Genomic DNA, 23,774 nt, shown 5'->3' on the forward strand with positions numbered 1-23,774 from the left:
CCCTAGCCTACGGCCCCTGGAAGATTACCCACAAGCAAGAGAAAATGTGGCCCGCAGGCTAGAAGAGATTCCCCGCCCTAATTTACAGTTTTCTGCCACAATCTCATAGGCTGGGACTCACCACACTTGGGCTCGTAGTAGACACCGTTGGAATAGAAGGAAAAGCTTCGGTGGGAGGCGTCGATGCTGACAGACACGGGGCCATGCTTGTAGATGGCAGCTTTCAGAGCAGTATGGTTCCCAGAGGTGACATTGACGTAGCCTTTGAGTTTGCCCACAAGCTGAGTGTCGTTGCTATGGCAGTAGCCATTCTGAAAGAGAGAAGAATCACCCAGGTGGGGATGAAACCCAAAAAGAAAACCCCAAGATTTCACTCATCGTTTCATTAACCATCATTGTTGTCCAGGAGTTTCTAAAAGCTTTCTGAAGACATTTCTTTCTCCATGTGCAGTCTGGAGTCTTCACTGATCTGCCCCTCTAGTCTGGGCTAGATCAGTTTAGCTGGAGGGCTGGGGACACTGCTGCTGGGCAACCAGTTCACAGCACACTGTGCAAACCACAGCCTTCTATGCCCATGCATATCTCCGCCTTACCTCATTGCCTGCCACCCTATGCGCAGTCAAGACTGGCATACATATGATGTACATAGTGATGCGGCACATACAAATGCTATCATGCTCAAGAAACACATTTGTGTGGAGTGCTGGAGTTTCCACCTCCTGGCGAAGTCTTCAGACGCCAGTGTGCCTGCCGGACACATGCTCTCCAATGCACAGCATCAGTATAGATGCCCACCCCTCTTTCACATGAACGTGCAGCCAAGGATGGAGTCAGTGGGCATAATCTCACCCTCTGAGATTGGCAGACTTTCCTTCTCAAGATTCTTGGATATTCACATTCAAAGCACTATGACGCCACTTGAAACAGTCACAGCTTCCACCAAAGAATCCTGGGAGCTGTTGTGTAATAAATGGCTTATTAGTAAACTAATTCTGGTTTGACTTCTCTCACCTGGCCTTTGTATGGGCCATAGGACTCTGTGCTGGCAATGCCGCCGTGCTTCAGGACCCACTCGAACGCCTGAAACTCCTCGCCACCGTCACAGGCATAGTTCCCAAAGCCCCAAGAGCAGTCAATGAGGATTTGCTGAGACAGAGGGATGAGCTGCCCAGTCTGGGGAAACAGGAGAGAAGCAAAATGTCAGTCTTGGTTGAGAGGAAACTGTTACAGTGGTACCTTGGGTTTTCGGACATAATCTATTCTGGAAGACCGTTCAAGTTCTGAAACGTCCGAAAACTGAGGCACAAAGGGCAGTCTGCAAATTTAACAGAGAAAATTGAGAATACACTCAGTGGAAGCCACTCGACTTCCGAGGCACGTTAAAAAACGGAAGCGTTTATTTCTGGGTTTATGGCGTTTGAGTTCTGAAATGTTCGTCAATAGAGACGTTCAAAAACAGGTACCACTGTACCTGCTTAGCCACGCTGTGCTAAACCGTAAATGTCAGGATAGCACACATGCAACATTTCCTTTTGAAAAGAAACATTAATAACATATTTTACTGCTGAAGCAAAGTTACATTCATAATGTGGAAAATAGGGCCGTTTCTTTGCTGAAGCTGAGCAGCTTTGTCACTGGCCTGTATCTGGATTGGAGACCACTAACCTGGGGTGTTGGAAAATTCCAAAGGAATTTGACCCATGTTCAGAATGAAAATCAATCCAGAAAAAATTATTGGCATTCACTGTTGGTGCTTTCAGTCCACAAATGATTATGCATCAATTAAGCTTCCCCCCCCCTCCCCACTGCCAAAAAAACCCCTTGCATTGTGTTTCCTTAGCACTGAAAAAAACAGAGTGGAAGAATGAAATGACAGTGTAATTTATATAGCCAACTTTGCAATTTTGCCACAGTGGGCAGTGAGGTGAAGTTGTGGTGAAAGATGAACTGTGGCGGAATGGAAGCAGAGCTGCATGCAATAGCTACAATGTGGAATGGAAAATGATGCCTTTTTGTATCCCTGCTCTGTGCTCCCCCTACTGAATAGAAGTGGGAAATTAAATGTACTAAATGAAATATTAAAATAGACGTTGCCACTGCTTACCAGGAGGGAGGTGGTGGGGAGCTCAGTGCAGTGTAAGTGCACCAGCAGAATCACAGCATTATTTCCATCAGCATGCCTGTGCACCGCACCAACCTCCCCATCATGTCTCCTGGGAAGCAGAAATGACACACCTCCTGGGTAGCTCTCCCTGTGGAACGTCCTCCCTTCAGATGTCAAGGAGATGAAGAACTACACAACTTTTAGGAGACATCTGAAGGCAGCCCTGTATCGGGAAGTTTTTAACCACCCAGAGTGGCTGGGGAAAATAATAGAATAAATACTTTTCTCAGGAATGTGAACAGCTTGGACCTGTGTAGCATCCATTCGCTGAGTTCCCCAACACCTTCCAAATTAGTTGAAAGGAAATTCCCTGGTAAGACTTAGGTGAGCTCTTACCTTGAGGAAGAGAGCCCCTTCGAGGGCTCCAGTGCTGGAGAAACTCCAGCAGGAGCCACACACAGCCTGGTCCTTAACTGGAGTCACTGCACCTGGAAGGGACAAGCAGAAAAGAGTTGAGATCCACCTGCACAACCATTTCCGTCGCCATCAAGCTACTGCAACATCACTCCTTTTGGATGTGGAGCAGCAGAGGTGTGTAACTTCAAGGATGCGCCATTCGAGAGTTAATTCTGTTTTCATTTTTAATTAAAACCAACTGGGGGACAGGGAGGGGCCACATTTGAGTGGAGCAGTAGTGCTGGGGAAATTTCTGCTTGCCCCATGCCTAGAAAGTACAGATCAAAGAGGTTTCCCACTTGTCCATTCATTCTAGGCATGTGTGGGAATGGTTCTGCCTTTGCGCTGTCTCCCAGGAAAAGCCACTCTTTAATGCTAAATCGGAGCAAACATCAGTCCAAAGAAAACCCTACTGAGGTTTGCTCCAATTCAGCATTACAGAGCAGGTTTTCCTAGGACAAAGCAAAAAGTATGGATGAGCCCTTAGGGCAAACAGAGGAATACCTGTATGTATATTGGAATATCTGCATTTGGCTGGGAGGGGACTAATGCCCTCTTCTCCAGTCGAGTTTCAGAGTCTCCACAGCTGCTTTTCAGGCAAAAATAAAAAACATCAGAAGATTCTATTGCTCTCCTCTGCATTTCCCAAGGCTTAGGACCACAATTGCTTACAACAATTGGCGCCTATAGCTCAGAGATATAGCATCCGCCTTGCATGCAGACGGTCCCAGGTTCAGTCCTCAGCATCTCCAGGTAGGGCTGGGAGAGAGACCAGCCTGAAATCCTAAAAAGCTGCTGCCAGTCAATGTAGACAGTATTGAACTTGATGGACCAATGGCACGACTCTATAATCCCCTTCTTATTAGTTCCTTGCCTACACAGGATTGCCTTCCAACACCACTTACCATAAAGCCGCCAGTCCAAGCTCTCTGGCAGGATTAGGCCCACGTACATCTCCTCAGGGAAAGGCATCCCATTGTTTGGTGCTGTGGTCTTGAGCTTGCCTCTCATCACAGCTATCTCGTCCTGGGTGAGGTCCGCCAAGTGGTTCAGCGCCAGCTTGTAGGAGAGGTTGGCCCGGTTCTTGGAATGGACAAACCTGGGGGGGGGGCAGAAAGAATGGGAAAGCTGGAGGAGAAAGGGCTGGGCTGGGCAGGGGGCGGCTCAGGCTTGTTGTTGTCCTCCCCTAACCCTCTTGGGGTTAAAGGTTCCTTGAACACTAACACATGGTTCTTGGAAGTACAGGGATAAAGCCAAAGTAGAAATTTGGTATGGCCAAATTCGCCTCACAGAGCTATAGTTCTCAGAGTGGTTTAACAGTCAGTCCCTCTTCCCAGGGAATTCTGGGAATTGCAGCCCCACGAGGAAAGAAATCTCAGCAACATATTACCCTTCCAAGGATTCTTTGGGGGAAGCTCATGACTCTTTAAAGTGGCATAGCACTGTTTTCAACGTCCAGGGCACATATCAAGTCTTTTACAATGTTCCAGGCTTTCGACAGCAGATGAGAATTTTTTTAGTGTGGTGTTTTGATACTTGGTTTAGGCTGCTTTTTATTCTGCTGTTTTCATCACAGTTTCAGTACGTTTCTGTTACAATGATGTGCTTTGTCCCCGGTTGTAAATCGTCCTGATAAACTGGCACCGAAGGGAAGTATATAAATGTATTAAACAAAAGCTGCTTCAGAGCACAGTGCCAAAGCCTAGGTCAAAATGCAGGGAAGCAACTGAGCAGAGGGGCCCCAGCCTCGAGGAAGAGCCCCAAATGATCTGGGTCTTGATTTCAGCAAAGCTTAAGCCCCAAAACATGTGTTAAGTGGCAGGGCTCAGCACAGGCTGGGATACTGGGATTTAAAATGAATTTTATTATGTTGAACAGATTTAAAAACAACAAGGTAGCCTCAGACAAGCGTAGCTACAGTCACGTCAATATTATCATCAAAAAGCCACGTGTGCCTCCATGCATATGCAAGAGTACACACTTCCCCTTGAGGATCGGCTGTCGCTCATTGGTAGAAAATCTGCTTTGTGTGCAGAAGGTCCCAGGTCCAATTGCCAGTGTCTTCAGGTAAGGGTGAAAATGTTCTCTGCCTGAAACCACAGAGAGCTGCTGCCAGTCAGTGCTGACAATACTCAGCTAGATGGACCAATGGTCTGACTCAGCTCAAGGAAGTTTCCCGTGTTCCTATTGGCTCTCTAACCCACTGGTCTTCAACTGGCAAGTCAGCAACCATTGCTGCCAGTCAGTGTTGACAGCAATGGTGTGAGCACTGGTGTGACTTGGTATAGAGCATCTCCCTATGTTCCTTCCCCTCACCTCCAGGAACCAGAGCCAGATCTAAATATATTGGTGCAAGATTTCAGATCCCATGCTTTGACTCTGACAGCACAGCCACCACCTGTTTCATAATTACTCCTTTTTATAATATACTCCATCAGTAAAGGTGAGATGGGATGACAGCACTTCTCCATTAGCTCTGCTTGAAAAGCCACCAATATCTAGCTCCTCCTCTTCAAATATTTCAGTCCTAGGTAAGGTAAGGTAAGGGGACCTCTGACCATTAGGTCCAGTCGTGGCCGACTCTGGGGTTGTGGCGCTCATCTCGCTTTATTGGCCGAGGGAGCCAGCGTACAGTTTCCGGGTCATGTGGCCAGCATGACTAAGCCACTTCTGGCGAACCAGAGCAGCGCACGGAAACACCATTTACCTTCCTGCAGGAGCGGTACCTATTTATCTACTTGCACTTTGACGTGCTTTCGAACTACTAGGTTGGCAAGAGCAGGGACCAAGCAACCGGAGCTCATCCCTTCGCAGGGATTGAACTGCCGACCTTCTGATTGGCAAGCCCTAAGCTCTGTGGTTTAACCCACAGCGCCACCCCCGTCCCTCTATCCTAGGTAGTCATTATCAAAATAATGCAACTACTGTACCTCCTAAGATTGCTTCCCCCCTCTCCCCTCCCAGTCCCTTTTCCCTTTTGTGCTGTGCCTTTTAGATTGTAAACCTGAGGTCAGGGACCATCTTCTTGTGGCTCCCAGAGCCCTTTTTTTTGGCTGAAGGACAGGATGAAAAAAAATAAATTCAAATACAACCAATGACCTCATGTTGTGGGTGAAGGTGTGCTTCCTGTGTTCCATCTCCCGTTCATCGTCGTAGGTCTTTCCAAACCGTTTTCTGTATTGGTGGAACACTTGATGGGCTCGGTCCTCTTCTCCCCCCACAAAATCTGCCATGGGGTTTGCCATGATGTGATGCTCTGAGGAGTCGCCGGGCAGTTCATCGCATAGTTTTGTTTCTAGGGAGAAAACAACCCGGCAGATTTATTTATTTATTTCCTAATAAGTATACACTGCTTGATTGTAAAGAAATAAATAAAATCCTCAAAGCAGAATACACAAAGAGAATACAATGATAAAATTATAAAGAGTTAAAAACAACTATTTAGAACATTCACAAAATAAAATAAGCAGGGATTTCAACTAAAGCATCCATGGCAGGTGGCCACCCAGCCTGTGCTGAAAAACCTCCATTGAAGGGGAGTCCACAACCCCACAAGGAAGACTGTTCCACTGCTGAACAGCTCTTACCGTCAGAAAGATGTTCCTGGTGTTTAGTAAGAACCTCCCTTCTTGTAACTTGAAGCCACTGGCTTCCTACCCTCCAGATCAGGGGAAAAAAAGCTTGCTCCATCTTCCATGTGATAGCCCTTAAGATATTTGAAGATGGCCATCGTTATCTCCCCTCAATCTCCTCTGTTCTAGGCTAAACATACCCAACTCCCTCAGCCATTCCACATAAGGCTTGGTTTCCAGACCCTTGATCATCTTGGTCGCCCTCCTCTGCACACGTTCCAACTTGTCAATATCCTTCTTAAATTGTGGCGCTCAAACAGATCAATCAGTTATTGTCCCATCTATTCTCCTAACAGACAAGCAGGTAGAAGGTCTGACTATGGAGAGGCTGATTTAGCTGACACATGGAAACAGAGGTCCAGTTGAGGAACGTCAAGCCTGGGGACTGATTGGAGCTCCTGGGGCTTTTCTGATTGTTCCTCGGGACTCTGCCCAGCCATGCCCCCAGGCCAAACCCTTCACTGGCCCTGCTTATACCTCTTGTTATACCTCTTGCTTGTCTGGATTGGGAGTGGTGTGTGTCTGGCCACATCTACCACTTGTTATGCAGCCCTAGGAAGGCAGCCCACATGGGAACGGGGCCCTCAGGTTGACTCTTGCATTAAAACCAAGGGTAGCCAATGTGGTGACTTCTAATCGTCTCTGGACTCCCAGTCCCAGCAGCATGGCCAGCGGTCAGTGTGAGTTGTAGTCCAACAGCATCCCAAACACACGACATTGGCTCCTGCAGCACCAACCATAGTTTAAGATGAACTATGGTTTCCTGTGAATGAGCAGTGAGCTGCTGCACAGTAAAAGTTCCCACGACGCTCCTCCCGCACAGCAACCCGATTGAGCCAGAATCCGGCTTGTTGTGTTATACAAAAACCCAGGTGCATGGTTTGTTTTCCCCCAAATAAACCACATGTGGTAAGCCATAAACACACCTTGGCTCCCACTTGTGGTTTGTCTGGAGAGAAACAAACCAGCCCAAATTCGAATGATGCAACAGGCCATATTCTGGCTTGTCTCATCAGCAGGAGCAGTGGCAGGATGGGGGTTTAAAACTACGCTTTTAATGTGTTCTGCAAAACCAGCTCAGAATATTCCAACTGGACCCGGAAGGTTCAGCAAAGAAATAAGCTCAACACGAAGGTGAAGAAATCACAGTAGTTTACTCTTTTCAGGAAAGAATAGGGTGGGTGCCTGCTAGGGAGGATTTGGGACAGAATATCTTGTCTTAAGGACTAGATACACACACACACACCACAACGTTCTGCCAGATCTTGTGCTACAGAACTATTTCATACTTTGTTGCCCTTGTGTTTGTTGTGGTTTGGTTGGCATTCCACAAAGTGCTCCAACCAGTTAGATCACATCCGCACCGTACAATTAAAGAACACATTTAGAACATGTTTAAAGCACAAGACTTCCTCCAAAGAATCCCGGGAGCTATAGTTTGCTAAGAGTGCTTGGAACAGCAGCTCTGTGAGGGGTGCACTTTGTGGAATGCCAACCAAGCCACAGAAAACACAAGAGAGAAGCTGCAAAGCAGAAATGAACAGGGAACTTGCAGCCCTCCGTGTGCCATTTGACTACAACTCCCACCTTCCCTGACAATTGGGCCATGCTGGCTGGGGCTGATGGGAGATGGAGTCCAACAACAGGCAAAGAGCCCCGGGATTCCTCACCCCTGCAGTGCAGAGGCTAACATGTCAAACTCAGGCAAAAGATCCATTGCAAAGATGCGGACCTGCTTGAGAGCACACGTGGACTAGCCCGCCTTACAAAGTTGTTGAGCAAGATAAACCCAGATAAGTTGTTTTGCCGCTGTGAGCGAGATCACCCTGAGCTACTTGGAGGAAGGGTGCGGAAGATTAATCTCGTACTCACCATTCGGCTTCAGGTTGAAGACGGAAGCTGGGAAGCTGTTGGAGAAGTCGGTGTAATCTATTTCATACTTGTCATAGTGGGACCCCAGCAAAGTGTTGAAGCCCTTCATCTCGTAGTGCACAGGCGACACACCGCAGCTGCTGTTGGTGACCCACATGGTGTAGATATTCTTCTTCTTGCCCCCGTAAGAGATGTTCTGCCACACGGTGCAGTATTTGCCTTTGTAGTATTCTTCCCTTATGGGCTGGGGAGGAGCAATGGAAAGGGCAGGCATGAAAAGGGCTGTAATCCAATGCGAGTCCTACCAGTTCATAAACTTAAGTTAGCCCTATCCATCAATTCCAATGGGTCTACTCTGAGTGGGACACGCACGGCAAACAACCCATTGACTTTAATGGGGATTATTCTTTTTAGTATGTCCATTCGGAGCAGAACATAGCTGGATGCAACCCGAAGTCATCATTCTGGTCTATCTAGCTCTCTTATGGCTCCTCCAAAGGTGGCCAATATGGTGCCCTCCATATATTGCTGGACTACAATTCTCATTGGGACCACCAGCTCTGGCCTGGGATGACAGGAGTTATAGTCCCAAAAGCTAGTTTGGTTCCCCCTGCTCTAGTCTCCCATAGCCTCCAAATAAATAGCCTACCAATTAAGCTGGACAGGTTGCCAGCGTCCACTGTGTAATACTGGAGTTCACTTGCAAGCTGCATCTATTGAATGATGCTTGCTTGCTTGCTTGCAGCATTTTTACCCCACTTTTCAGCCAAAAAAGGCCCCCAGAGTGGCTTGGGGCAGATGGTTGCAGTAGCCAGGCAACAGCAGGAGGGCATCACACGGACTCCTCTTGTTGTAGAGCAGGCATAGGCAAACTCGGCCCTCCAGATGTTTTGGGACTACAACTCCCATCATCCCTGACTACTGGTCCTGTTGGCTAGGGATGATGGGAGATGTAGTCCCAAAACATCTGGAGGGCCGAGTTCGCCTATGCCTGGCCTAGAGCTCCCCATCTGCCTCTCTGTTTTTTAAGTCTTCCAACTAAAGCAAAGTCACACATGCACACACACGGACGCACAGACACACACACACTGACTTCACTATTCAGGGCAGCAGCTTGGCAAAAGTCAAGTTACAGCTTGTCATCAAACACATCTTCCCTGCAACGAGTGCCACTTTTAACAGCCACCATGGAACAACTTTTCACGATTATCAAGGAACTTCATCTGGGCGAAGCCTATTTTGCATTCGTCCTGGAAGCTTGGCACATGCCAGAGCAGCTTATGGCAAGTGGCTGAATCACTGAACCAAGCTGCCTGAGGACCTGCCACCCTCTTTCGACAGGAGCAGCTCTCTTGAGCCCTGTCAGAAACGGAAGGGGCTGAAATGTCAAGTGATATCTGAAGCTGGTGGGTCTCCCTGCAAGCACAGTAGCCTCTGAAGCAGATGTAGACAGGTAGGCTGATGAACTGGAGAGGAGCTACAGCTCAGTGGCAGAGCACCTGCCTTGCATGCAGAAGGTCCTGGGTTCAATCCCTGGCATCTCCACTTAATAAGGAATCAAGTGGCAAATTTTTGCATGGACCAAAGGACAAGGAGTCCGATGCTGATATAAGGCAGAGTACATAGCAGAAACTACTAGGTTTGAATCCCAGGTAGGCCTGGGAAGGTCCCCTTCCTAGAACCCTGGGAAGCCATGGCCAGTTGGTGTAGGCAATACTGATCCGGATTAACCTTGGGTCTAAAAAGGCAGCTTCCTCTGCACCTAATTCCTACGCCGTGGGAGACTGGGCTTGGAAGAGACTTTGAGGAAAGGACCATAGCTCTGTGGCAGAGCTCTATCACAGCCTCTCCTAATCTAGCACCCTCCTTAACACTTTGGACTACAAATCCCAGAGCCGATGCCCTTGCCCCAGCTGCAAGTCTCAGCTGCTTGCAACCAGCCCTATGATCTCCACGTATGTTGCACCTTCTAATGTGTGCTGGAAAGAAGAGCGCTTCCTCCTGCAAGTCCTATGTCCACCTGGCCTAGGGGGCGAGGCTCACACTCACCCTGAAAACAGCTAAAAGACTCCTAAAAAGCTCAACAACTTTCACCAAGAAGAACATGGCAACCCTAGTTTTACAATGTTTTAAACAGTTCTAATTTTGCTTCCTCTGTTTTGCTTTTGTCTGGTGGGGGTTGGGGTTGGTTAAATGTTTAGTTGGGGTTGGTGGTTATTTTAATTTGGGTGTAACTATAAACTGTTATTATTGGTTTCTATTGATTTATTGGTTTGTTTGTTGCTTGTATAGGATATGTTTGATGTCTTGTTGTGTTTTTATATATGCGCAAACCCAGCCAGATGAGTGGGATATAAATAAAATTATTATTATTAATGTTATTACCAATGAGCGACCTGAAAGGTATGTCGTGTTTATTGACAGGCAACTAAGGCTAAGCACCCAGCAGGCAAAGGTGACAGAATCACTCCATAGCAGGTGTCCCAGATCCAAGTGGGGAAGGGTCTTAGCTCAGACTGCTTTGCCTGCCAAAGGACCCAGGTTCAATCCTCAGCATCTCTGAGGTTGAAATCCTGGAGATCCACTGCCAATCAGTGCAGACAAAGGCAAAGGTAAAAGGTAAAGGACCCCTGGATGGTTGAGTCCAGTCAAAGACGACTATAGGGTGTGGAGCTCATCTTGTTTCAGGTCGAGGGAGCTGGCGTTTGTCCACAGACAGCTTTCCAGGTCATGTGGCCAGCATGACAAAACTGCTTCTGGTGCAACGGGACACTGTGACGAGTGCCAGAGCGCATGGAAACGCTGTTTACCTTCCCTTCGCAGTGGTACTTATTTATCTACTTGAACTGGTGTGCTTTCGAACTGCTAGTTGGCAGGAGCTGGGACTGAGCAACAGGAGCTCATACCACTGCACGGATTCGAACTGCCGACCTTCCGATCGGCAAGCCCAAGAGGCTCAGTGCTTTAGTGCAGACAATACCAAGCAGGGTCGACCACAAGGGGAGGATATATTATAAGGCCACCTGCTCTTCAGTTCAACCCTAAACATTTGACTGCTGAGTTCCGCTTGCTCACCTTGAAGCCTTTAAAACTGGGAAAGACGCCTTGCGGTTTCACAGGTCCATCTTTGGTGCCGTTCAGCTGGAAGCACTTCTCGGCATTCACGACGTCCTCCGTGGTTTGCGGGGTGAGCTTAAACATGGTGCCATAGGGCTTCGTGCTCCCAAGCTGCAAGGTCACCACTTGGCCTGCAGCAGAAGCAAGGGGAGAAACCGGCAACAGCCATAAAGGAGAGGAAATACAAATACTGTAGGCAGTAAGAGCCCATCCTTGTGCAGGCAGATGGCCCCTGTAGACATGTGCTAATAATCAGAGATCTAGCAAGCAACCCCACCCCGCTCACCAAAGTACACAAGCCAGAAAGGGGCAGGGGAGGGGTTGGAAGGCACTAAAGGGGTGGGAGTGTCTGACAGTGCCAGGGTCCCACATGCATGTTAACCCTGTCTTTCTAATGTGGTTTGAAAGCCCTCTTTTATTGTTGCTCCACACACACACACACATTTTAAAGAAGACTGCCCTGAAAGAATCATGGGAACTGCAGTTTACCCTTATGATTCCCAGCACCCTTAGCAAACTACAGCTCCCAGGATTCTTTTTTGGGGGGAGGGGGGGACAGATGCTTTAAATGTATGGTGTATACACAGCCTGTGTTGCTTTTTATTGTTGCAAATCACTTTGAGGGTTCTTGAAAGAGCCAATAAGAAGATCAGGAATGTTTTAGGAATGAGTCAAAATATTTGGAAGAGCAAGCATGTGACGTGGGCCAATCTGAATGAGGAAGATCACGGGAGTATCCTGTGCTCACAATTCAGTACGGGTTGTACAGGCTACAGCTGCCCACTGACTGCATGCTAAATTATTTTTTTTTAGCTTAGCTTTCAATCAAATCAAATGTAAATAAATTCAGAAATGTAAATTAAAGCAAACGTGAATGCATTTGCAGAATGCCAAGAAGCAAGTAAGAGGTCTGAGGTCCTGAAGGAAGCAGGAGAGCTTACACTTTAAATAAACATGACCAACTCACTCAAATGAACGACTCTCTTTAATAATAGTAAATAAATTTAATTCAACAGCAAGCAAGCAAGCAAGCAAAGATTATCTTCGGCTGCAGACACACCTTTTAAATCTGCCCCCCCCCATTAACAACTAAATGTTGAGGTGAGCATTCCAACTATTTAATTAATTTAAGGCTTGCAGCCTCAGCATAATCAAAGGCCACTAGGGGAGTGGGGAGATCATTTCCAGTTTAACAACACTGGAGGCTGCTGCTTAAATTCAAAAGGTATCCCTTAAAACAGGGATGGAGACTTTGTGAGCCTCCCCACCCTGCTCTAAGATCGAGGACTTAGAAGGGAAATGGGGAGGGACTTCAAAAGGAACAGAGAGGAGACTTGCAAAAACCCTTTTGAGAATCTCCCCCCTCCACTATAAATCCTGGATCTCATTTAGATCTTGCTCCGATCTTTAATCTCTGTGCATTAGCTGCCAGCGATTCTTCAGCCGTGATTCTTGCATCACGGGGGCGCTGGGCTAGGTGGCCTTTGGTATCACTTCCGACGCTATAATCCTGTGATCAAATCCTGCTGCCTGCGCTGTGTGGCCCTGTTTATTGTTGGGAGCAGGACTGTGCGGCCAGTGCAGGATTGAACCCTGTTCACTCACTCGTCAGCATGCAACACCAGTGACAATGGTGAAGGACAGGTGGGTTGTGGTTTGGGGAAAACGTCTTCGGGGCAAGACTGACCTGCAGGCCGGAATTTCCCATTCCTGGTGTAGACATCGCTGAGCCAAATGGACCAGTGGTCTGACTTGGTGTAAGGGAGTTTCCTATGCTTATTGCTACTGTCATTAAAGAGCTAGAAGGGGGGCCTCCATTGAAGCATCAGCTCCAGGTTTTGCAGGGTCCTTGGACAAGATGCCCCTCACCCCGCATGGCCTCCCTCCTTCCTTGAGTCTACTTCCTCCTCCCTGCCACAATATCAGGCTGCTGCTGTCCTTCCTCCTTATGACTGCTACCAGTTGCTTGCTAGCCAGGCAGAGGACCAATGAGCCAGCAGGCAGTAGCAGCCGAGAAGGTTGCCTTGGTGAAGAGGATGAGCAGGTCCAGTGCACTCCTTGGCTGACACCCAACCATGTTGTCCCTATTCCATCGTCTCATCTTGTTTGGTCTGGGATATCTGCTGGGAACTTTCTCCTCCACTGCAGAAACCCACTTCTGCCTTGTATTATTACTGCATTTACATCCTACCTTTCCTGCAAGGTGCTCAAGGTGACATCTGCAGCGCCTCCTCTTCTCCATTTCCATCGCATTATTTGGGAGCATGAGGTCTCCCATACCAGACCCAAGAGCATTTGGCATCTCCTTCCCACCCCACTGCCTTCTCTACGGCTTCTTACCGTCGTAGTACTCGATGCGACTCTTGTTCCCCGTAAGGTTGTACCAGGCTTCAAAGGGCTCTTCGATTTCGGCATAAGGGAGGTTGATGACTCCTACAGGACACAATGAGAGTTTCCAGGTGAGGGACTCAGAGGAAGGACTTTTTGGCTGCCTGCATATTAAGTAACCTCACATGATTACGCTCACATCCACAAGGTATGCTTCAATGTCTCCGTAGTTGTTGCTGTGACAGAGATGGATTTATAGTGGGCAACCAGATCAATGTTCTATGTAGCTTGGGATTTCCCCCCCCCCCTGTATTTACGGAAGCTCCCCTGATTTTCAAGGACTCTAAAACACACAGGGAACCTTTGAAAACTTCCTAGGTAAAGGTAAAGGGACTGACTCGGGGGTTGCGGCGCTCATCTCGCTTTATTGGCCGAGGGAGCCGGCGTACAGCTTCTGGGTCATGTGGCCAGCGTGACTAAGCCGCTTCTGGTGAACCAGAGCAACGCACGGAAACACCATTTACCTTCCCACCGGAGTGGTACCTATTTATCTACTTGCACTTTGACGTGCTTTCAAACTGCTAGGTGGGCAGGAGCAGGGACCGAGCAATGGGAGCTCACCCCGTTGTGGGGATTCAAACCGCTGACCTTCTGATCGGCAAGTCCTAGGCTTTGTGGTTTAACCAACAGCGCCACCCGCGTCCCTTGTCAACTTCCTAGCTTGCCTCATAATATTGTATTTGCAACTGTTATTCGCTCATTGTAGCTGGATACAACCAGTAATGTATGTGTGTGAAGTGGCTAATTTCCCAAAGGAAAATGGGGCACACGGGGGAAAATTCCACTGTGGAAAATTGTCTGACTCTTATCTAGTTTTGCCCATGTTGTTAAATGGAGGGCACACCTGAATGGAAGACTGAAGTTGTTAAGGGGGGAGGGGGGATACTGTAAAGTGCCAAACGTCACCATGACTGCACTGGCTCCAATTCTCTCTCATTGTGAAAGCAGTGTGACTCTCATTTCATTGGAAAGATTGCTCAGAGTGCCTGAAATCTTAATGTTTGTGGAATGCATTTAATTTGTCATTCTTGTGGGCTGAAACAGACAAGTCCTGCTGAAGGCCTGTCTAGCTGAATCACTCTGACAACCTTAGGGATGGCAAAAATCATTACCACCCCCCCAGCCCTCTCCATGTGGCCCTCAGAACTCTTCCCAGGCCTCACCTCTCACTGCCCCCCCCAACTTTACACCCTTAAGTGCTTTTTCCTTCCTGGCTGCAATGATCATAGCACTGACACAGTGGGGAATGCTGCCTCCCCCCCAACAAAAATCCTGGCTACACCCCTACTCAGAGGATGCTGATTTGTTACCAGGTCAAATGCAAGGAGTTTGTGTTATTAGTATAGAAAGCTCTCAAGAACTTAGGACCATTGGCTGCCTTAACCTACTTAAATGATTCAGTCTGCAGAACTGGAACTTTTACAAGTGCAATATATAGTAACGTTTATGTCACACTTGAAAGGAAGCGATCCCTCAGTGTAGCAGCACTTACAGTTTAGAACCCCCTGCCCATTTATTTTAGGCAGGAGTCTTTGATTTTCTGTTTTCAGCCCCTGCAAAAAAACTTTGTTGGGCGAGCTAACCCAGACATTAAATGTTCATATGTAGTTTTATTATGTATATTTGTTTTAGCACTGCTTATTTTATTTATATTTTAACTGCATGCTGATTTTTTAAATGTTTGGTATTTTTCAATAAATAATTTACAGATAATATTTTATATTATTATTTTATATTAGAAGTTTTTATCAACTCAGCACTATATAAATCTTGCTAAATTAAATATGGAAATAAAATGAACATGTGAAGAAGGAATTATGCTCTGGAAAGGAGCAGAGGATGGCTGGGTGTCTCTCTCTGTGTGTGTGTGTGTGTGTGTGTGTGTGTGTGTGTGTGTGTGTGTGAATGAGTCACCCAGTAGTGCTCACTGGGACTGATGGGAACTATAGTCCAAAACATCCAGAGGGCACTAGGTTGAGCAAACATTTGCCCAAGGGCTTTGTCAGCGCTGAGATTTTAAAAGGCATTTCGAAAGCTTTAAACTCTATTGTTCTTCCGAGCTGCAAATTCAAATGGAAGTTGAGAAATCAATGCAAAGTTTTGCTTAACACAGTTTCTGCAAGTCACGGCAATAAACAACTTGTTTGCCAAGTTGAAATTCACAAGAAGGTAAAGATTTGTCTCGCTGGATTTGAGACAGACTGTACATCGCTTTAAATCACACTGGCCAACTCACAGCATCTCTTCCCCATGTTTCCCAGTGTCCTTTTGTTCAAGCAGACAGGTGAGATGCCAGTTTTGTTGGGCTCAGTATTTCCTTGTATTTGGGTGACCTACAACGTGGAGCCAAGGTGGGGAGGCCCAAGTGCAGCACCAACCCCCTGCATGCCAGCTTTAACTAGAAGTTGATGGGAGACATTTCAGGGACGCAAATGCATTTCAAAGACAATGAATATTTTGGCCCGGACTAAGGTCCAGTATTCTGTTTCCAGCAGCAGACAGTCAGATAGATGCTGCTAAACTCATAAGCGGGGCATGAAGACAACCTTCCACACCTTTGTGTCCAGCATCTGGCATACAGGAAATGTTGCTGAGATATACAAAGACTTTTTTTTTACGGTGTGATGATGTTTTTGGGAAATATTTTGCAGTTCCTCTTTTTGCAAAGCACAACATTTGTCGTGATGAAACAGCTGCTTCTCCAGCAACATGGGTGGGATTGATCTGCCTGGAGACAGGCTTAAGAAAGGACACAGTGAGAAGCCTGCGGTTCTCCTGTTAGTTGACTACAACTCCCATGATCCCTGGACCACTGTCTGTGCTGGCTGGGGCTGATGGGGGTCAGAGTCCAACAACATCTGGAGGGCCACAGGTTTCCCATCCCTCCATCATACTCACACCCTGGATAAATTAATATTGACTTTCCACAACCCCAGACGCTGAGGCTGATGGGAGATGGAGTCCCAAACATCTGGAGGGCATCAGGTTGGGAAAGTCTGGATTAATCTGATGAAATGCCACACTTGCTATCGTAACTTTACTTCAGCTCGCCTATTACTAGACCCAGGTTAAAATATCCACTTAACCCACTGAAAAACTTTATACTATCATCATTCTTTGGCTAGCACTGGGTTCCTCAAACTTGGGTCTCCAGCTGTTTTTGGACTACAATTCCCATCATCCCTGACCACTGGTTCTGCTAGCTGGAGTTTGGGAAACCTTGGCTAGCATGAACAAGACCAAACGGTGTTAGATCTGTGCTCTTCAGCCTTGAGTCCCCTGATGTGGTTTGACTACAACTCCCTTCATCCAGCTTAGCCAATGGTCAAGGATGATGGGAATCGTAGTCCAACCACACCTGGGTAGGGACCCAAAACTGAAGAACACGACATTAGATATTTCCGAAATGATTGCAGGAGGGGGCGGGAATGGCAGCTTGCCTACTGTTCCTATCAAAAGAATTATACTGGGCAAAATAAGGACACACCTTGGCACAACCCAGTCATTGTACTTCTGCCTGAAGCTGCCAAGAAGAATTGTAGCTGAGTTTCCACACTTCCACGGGAGAGTCACAGAGTTGTTCTTTTTGTGTGTGTACATCCTGCTATGCCCCATCTATGCCAACCTGGTGCCCTCCAGGTGTTTCGGACTACAATTTCCATCATGGACTGTGGGGAGCTGCATTCCAAAACATTACTGGGTGTGGCATGGGTGGGGAAGGTACAATTCACCTAAGCTACGTATTTTTTTCATGAAAAGCACAATTGTACAATGACTTCCACAGCTTGCAAAAGGAAAAAGATTTTGGGAAGCATTTGGGGACATATCTGTGTATCGGCCGGTAGGTAGAATTACATACAGCTGCCGCCAATTTGGCAATCAGAAGGCACTGTGGCCTTTTCAGTGTCACTGCTCAAATATTTTAATGGTTGTTAAACAGCAGCCAACGAAGTGTTTCTAGAACAAATTAAAATATAGATTTAAAAACAAGGCAATAAATGACACCCACTGGAAACAGGAAACTTAACAACGAAAGTGTGCTAGTGACACATTCCGCTGTCGGATACATCTCTGCCTAAGGCAGAACAATTCTTCTTCCTTGGTTTTCATTGTGGACTTGATGCCATTTATGCATGCAAGTTTTGCACGTAGTGCCATCCTCATCAACATGACGTCCCATACAGTATTTCCCTTCCATTTAATCCACATCTACCATTTTCATGTATTATTATTATTATTATTATTATTATTATTATTATTATTATTACTACTACTACTACTTCTAATCTGGTTCTCTTTGCTTAGTAGAACAAGTGGTGATCTATCTATCTATCTATCTATCTATCTATCTATCTATCTATCTATCATCTATCTATCTGTCTGTTATTTTCTACACTAGCCTTCTCCAACTGGGTGTCCGCCAGATGTTTTGGACTACAACTCCCATCATCCGTGACATCCCTAGTCATGCTGGCTAGGGCTTATGGGAGTAGGAGTCTAAAAAGTTCTGAAGGGCACAAGGTTGGGGGAATGCAGTTTCCACTTTCCGGCAGCAGTTCTCCAGGGTTTCAGAGAGGGGACATTCCTAGCCCTTCCTGGAAATGTTGTGGATCTTCTGCATGCAAAACAGATGGTCTACTACTGAGCTACTTTAAGCAAAAATTGACTGCATACTGCCGGGTGGAACTGTGGGTTAAACCACAGAGCCTAGTACTTGCTGATCAGAAGGTCCGTGGTTCGAATCCCCGCAATGGGGTGAGCTCCCGTTGCTCGGTCCTTGCTCCTGCCAACCTAGCAGTTCGAAAGCACGTCAAAGTGCAAGTAGATAAATAGGTACCGCTCCAGCGGGAAGGTAAACGGCGTTTCTGTGCGCTCCTCTGGTTCTCCAGAAGCGGCTTAGTCATGCTGGCCACATGACCCGGAAGCTGTTACCCGGCTCCCTCGGACAATAAAGTGAGATGGGCGCCGCAACCCCAGAGTCGGTCACAACTGGACCCAATGGTCAGGGGTCCCTTTACCTTTTAATATGTGAAAAATGTTGTGTCTAGCATGACTGTCAGCTACAAGCATAAGCATTCTCATGTGTGTCCCTGGAACAGTTAGGAAGAGCTATTTCACCAGATTCCCAGGAGAAGTGACTAACACATTCAAGCACAATCCTTTTAATTTTGCTGAATCTAGGTTTTGCATTAGAGCTGCCTGTCAGGTTTCATCACCAGCTAAATTATATTCCTGGAAGGAGAGCTTAATAATGGGAGACCTACTTGCCTCAGAGTATCTCAGGAAGCTTTACACATACTTGTTCAGGTTATACAGGAAGGGGCTAAATTGAGGCAGGAGGAACGAGGAAAGATTGGATTCCACAGAAATCCCCACCCTTATCATTTGGCTCAGGAGAAGATGCAGATTACCCTCTAGGTTTAGCTTCCCACCGAGTCAGCAATGGTGCAAACATGCATTTCCGGGACACTCGCTGGGATATGCAAGGGCGCTAACTAGAAGCTCTTAATGCAAGCAGGTTAAAATGTGTAGCAATATGAAAGAAACATTAATGAGATGGCAGCATTGGGCATAAGGCATTCCAAAAAAACGGAGCATCATGGTTTACCTGGTAGTAGTGGCCCCTCTGCTAAAGTTTACCTAATGCTGCAATTTCTAACATTAGTGACTCCTCCCAACTGTCTCTGACTGCATAATGAGCAATAAATAACTAGTTTGTTTACTTCAGGAATGTGGAACTTGTGGTCCTCCAGATGTTGTTGGACTACAACTTTCATCATAGCTGGTCATTTGCCACACTGACTGGGGCAGACGGGAGCTGCAGCCCAACAACAGATTCCTCAACCTTGGTTACTTCATGCTTCCTGAGCAGGACCAGAAGGCTTTGTGCACTGCCGCTCTTGCAAGCAAAGAATGATGGGCAATTTGTGGGTCCTTCGATTTTAATGCAGAAACATGTCCAAAACTAGGGTGTCTATGAACAGGCTGTTGCCAACCTAGAGATTTCCCATAGCTCAGAACTCTTAGGAAGCCCCACATATTATTTTCCAGTGTGGTCCCTATACAGTGGTACCTCAGGTTACATACGCTTCAGGTTACAGACTCCGCTAACCCAGAAATAGTGCTTCAGGTTAAGAACTTTGCTTCAGGATGAGAACAGAAATCGTGCTCCAGCGGTGCGGAGCAGCAGGAGGCCCCATTAGCTAAAGTGCTGCTTCAGGTTAAGAACAGTTTCAGGTTAAGTATGGACCTCTGGAACAAATTAAGTACTTAACCTGAGGTACCACTGTATTCCAAAATGGAGGCTGGCAATAATAAAGGATCCACTAATTCTCAGCTAAACTTAGGATACTTTGCACAATTCCAGATGCAACTTCTACTGCTCATGAAGGGACGCCTGCACCCGCTGCACAACCACAGCCATAAGAGACACAAGCGTGGTTCAAGATTGATTCAGTGTCTCTACCTGCACATTTTGGGGGAAAGGTCATAGCTTATGTATACAGAAGGTCCCGGGTTCAATCCCCAACAACTCCAAGAAGGGCTTGGGGAGGCCCCTCTCTGAAGCTCTGGAGAGCTGCTGCCAGCCAGTGCAGTCATTGGTCTGACTTGGTTTCCTATGTTCCTACATCAACTAGTTTTCTGCACAGGAACAATGGCCATCCACTGAAGGGAAAAGTGACATCAGAAAGCAGCTTAGGAGCTTGACTAGGGCACAGCCTGACTCCCTCCTTTGGCAATCTTCACAGAACTCTAGCCCAATGGTTGCCATTAATTTGATTTGAATTAATTTTATAATGAAATGATTTTAGAATGTTGTATTATTTTAGAATTTAGAATGTTGTATCGGGACACAGGTGGTGCTGTGGGTTAAAGCCTCAGCGCCTAGGACTTGCTGATTGAAAGGTCGGCGGTTCGAATCCCTGCTGCGGGGTGCGCTTCCGCTGCTCGGTCCCAGCGCCTGCCAACCTAGCAGTTCGAAAGCACCTCCGGGTGCAAGTAGATAAATAGGGACCGCTTACCAGCGGGAAGGTAAACGGCGTTTCCGTGTGCAGCTCTGGCTCGCCAGAGCAGCGATGTCACACTGGCCACGTGACCCGGAAGTGTCTCCGGACAGCGCTGGCCCCTGGCCTCTTAAGTGAGATGGGCGCACAACCCCAGAGTCTGTCAAGACTGGCCCGTACGGGCAGGGGTACCTTTACTTTACCTTTATTATTTTATTGTTGTTAGCCGCCCTGAGCCCGGCTTCGGCTGGGGCGGGCGGGATATAAATAAAAAATTATTTATTATTATTATTTTTATTGGCTAGATATATAGCAAAGTTGCCCAAACCAGGCATTTTGGTCAAAAGCAGGAAGAACCAGTCCACTGCATGTGCATGCATGTGTTTGTGCCACCTGCCTCTGAAAAGCCATACCGAGTGACGCTTACCTTTGACGTGGTACAGGTCTCCAAAATCAGGGGTTATCCTTGAATGAGCACACCCATTTCCTGAAATAAGAAAAAAAAATGGTAGCATTGAATACCTCACAATGGTGATGTAGAGCGATTGAACAAAGGATGCCCATTGTGGAGAAAATGTCCCTGAACTGAGCTACAAAAACCAGAAGGCCCTTGTTTGAATTTTGTCTCTGTCAGGAACTTACCATGTGGCTTTTACCCTCTCAGTTATCCTCACTTCCCACATCTGCAATATGGGGATAATACTACCCATGCCAATTTATTGTTTGGGGCTTTTGTGAGGATTACAACTAGAGAATGCATATGAAACACATTCAACATTTGAACGTGCTAATACAAATGTTAAGTCTTAATATTTTTAGTTGGCACTGGGCATTTCATGGACTCACAGATATTCACAAGCCAACCAATGACAGCTTTACAGCATGAATTGCTGGGCGAGTTCTCCGAAGGGTAATTTGGCTGCTCTTAAGTAATTTTTTTAGGACACACACCTCTTCATTCTGCTCATACTTAGAAGACTGTGTTTCTACTCTCCAGCCCTAGACACTGTCACCAGCTCTGCTCCTGCAACTGCTTCAGAGGAGGGACTGATCTTTATCAAGGGCAAGGCAGCCAGCCCCACTACTGACATCAGTTGTAACTTTTGGAGCTAGAGCTTTCTTCTTCTCCTCCCTCTTCCTCCTTTTTCCTTGTGTGTCATTTAGTTTTAGATTATGAACTGGAGGTCAGAGACCATCGTAGAGTTGATCTTTGTAAGCCTCTCCAATATAATTTTTGACTAAAGAGTATAAATGCTGTAGAATCAATCAATCAATGTTGACTTTTGGATGAAAGGATTTGCAAGAATACAGTTTTTAAGATTGCGATTTGATTAGGTAAAGGTAAAGGTACCCCTGACCATTAGGTCCAGTCATGGCTGATTCTGGGGTTGCGGCGCTCATCTCGCTTTATTGGCCGAGGGAGCTGGCGTACCACTTCCGGGTCATGTGGCCAGCATGACTAAGCCGCTTCTGGCAAACCAGAGCAGCGCACGGAACCGCAGTTTACCTTCCCACCGGAGCGGTACCTATTTATCTACTTGCACTTTGAAGTGCTTTCGAACTGCTAGGTTGGCAGGAGCAGGGTCCGAGCAACGGGAGCTCACCCCATTGCGGGGATTCGAACTGCCGACCTTCTGATCAGCAAGTCCTAGGCTCTGTGGTTTAACCCACAGTGCCATCCGCATCCCATTGTGATTTGATTAAAATGCAGCAAATAGAAATGGTTGTTTGGATGACAGAAGAGGAAATGGGAGAGTTTCAGGTGCTACATTGGAAAGCACCACAGAAGCAGGATTAAAAATTGCGCAAGGGCAAAAATAGGGGACCAAACCCAAAATATATATCTGATAAGCTTGTCTTAAAGAGATGCTTTAACAGCAGTGCCAAGGAACACCTATGACTCCTAACCTTATAACGCTTGTCCCTGTCATTAAGCAACTTTCAGTTTGGAATGACTATTAGACAACGCGCAAACCAAAGCCGACACACCCCGAGAATGGGGCCCGCCTCTTCCTTGATGCCAGCATTTCCCGCAAAGGGGGCAAGCTCCTAATTTGCAGGTGCAAGAAAGGTTGTGTGACATGGCAGCATACGAACCTCCCACTGTGAAGGACAGCAAGCCTTGCTACATTCTATTCCCCTTGTATTTTACTATGTAATTCTTACTATTAAACTTGAATTTAATAAATAAATCACTTTTGTCACATCTGTGCAAAGCTGACATGGAACAAGCAGCCCCAGTTGCTACTGGCTCCCGGCTAGGGTTGGAGCATTTGGGCGAGCAGGTTGCATGAAGCAGCCTCTAATTTGGAAGCAGGAAAGCTTCAGGAGGAGACATGCCTTGCTGCTCTCCAAGTTCATCCATGTCAGCATTTTTCCTGAAGATGCCAAAATCCAACTGCCTTCCATAGTGGGGAAGGGCTATAGCTCATTGGTAGGGCATCTGCCTTGCATGCAAAAGGTCCCGGGTTCAATCCTGGGCATCTCCAAGTAGGACTGGGAGAGGCTCCTGTCTGAAACCTTGGAGAGCGACTGTGGGACAACGCTGAGCTAGATGGACTACTGGTCTGCCTTGGAATAAGGCAGCTTCCTAAGTATTAGGAAACACCAGAACAGGGTGTGCGGGAGGAGAGGGCAGATCATTCCACCTGGCAAACTGAAATGCTTACGCTTAAGGGAACGATCAGAAGAGCACAATGCTGAATTCCTCCCTGGACAGCACTGTAGTGGCAAATTCAGACAGCCAGAGCCACACACCCTTCTAACATTATATAATAATTTTAGAAGGTTGTATCATCTCACAATTGTACAATAATAATAATTAGGGACATGTTGCAACAATCACTGCAGCTCTCCATGTGTTGCCTTTCAGCTAGATCTACTATTTCCTGTGCACATACATGGGCAAATGATACTCAGTAGCTTCTTTCTAAGTGACTTAAGTTGTGTTTCCCTTGAAGTTCCTTTGTATGTAACAGAATTTGCACACTGTTTCCTTGAAATGGAAGTGCCTTGTGTTTTCAGTGTTGCCAAATACTTAGCTTTGGAGCATACAGAATGAAGCCGATTCCTCCCGGTTCTTCCCACATTCCTTCTGCAGAGTGACCCTAGGAGCCCATCCTCAGGAGCTGACACACCTCCTTTCATTCTGCTTGATCCCAACTAGCACAAACAGTGAGAAGACTACTTCTCAGTGGCTAA

General features: G+C 46.8%; 1 protein-coding gene across 1 annotated transcript in view; it reads right to left on the reverse strand.

Annotated features, from left to right (window-relative positions):
• LOC309375155 (digestive cysteine proteinase 1-like) overlaps positions 1-23,774 on the reverse strand; it is a 32,107-nt gene that overhangs the window by 2,833 nt on the left and 5,500 nt on the right. The window contains exons 2-10 of the mRNA XM_081920695.1: positions 21,001-21,060; positions 13,522-13,614; positions 11,140-11,312; positions 8,065-8,308; positions 5,660-5,855; positions 3,466-3,659; positions 2,501-2,592; positions 1,012-1,173; positions 122-311 (exon numbers count right to left, since the gene is read on the reverse strand). Of these exons, the coding sequence (XP_081776821.1) occupies positions 122-311; positions 1,012-1,173; positions 2,501-2,592; positions 3,466-3,659; positions 5,660-5,855; positions 8,065-8,308; positions 11,140-11,312; positions 13,522-13,614; positions 21,001-21,060 (1,404 nt within the window). The remainder of the gene's footprint in view (positions 1-121; positions 312-1,011; positions 1,174-2,500; positions 2,593-3,465; positions 3,660-5,659; positions 5,856-8,064; positions 8,309-11,139; positions 11,313-13,521; positions 13,615-21,000; positions 21,061-23,774) is intronic.

The sequence above is a fragment of the Podarcis melisellensis genome, assembly GCF_964234715.1.
Source record: "Podarcis melisellensis genome assembly, chromosome: 8".
NCBI classification, from domain to species: domain Eukaryota; kingdom Metazoa; phylum Chordata; class Lepidosauria; order Squamata; family Lacertidae; genus Podarcis; species Podarcis melisellensis.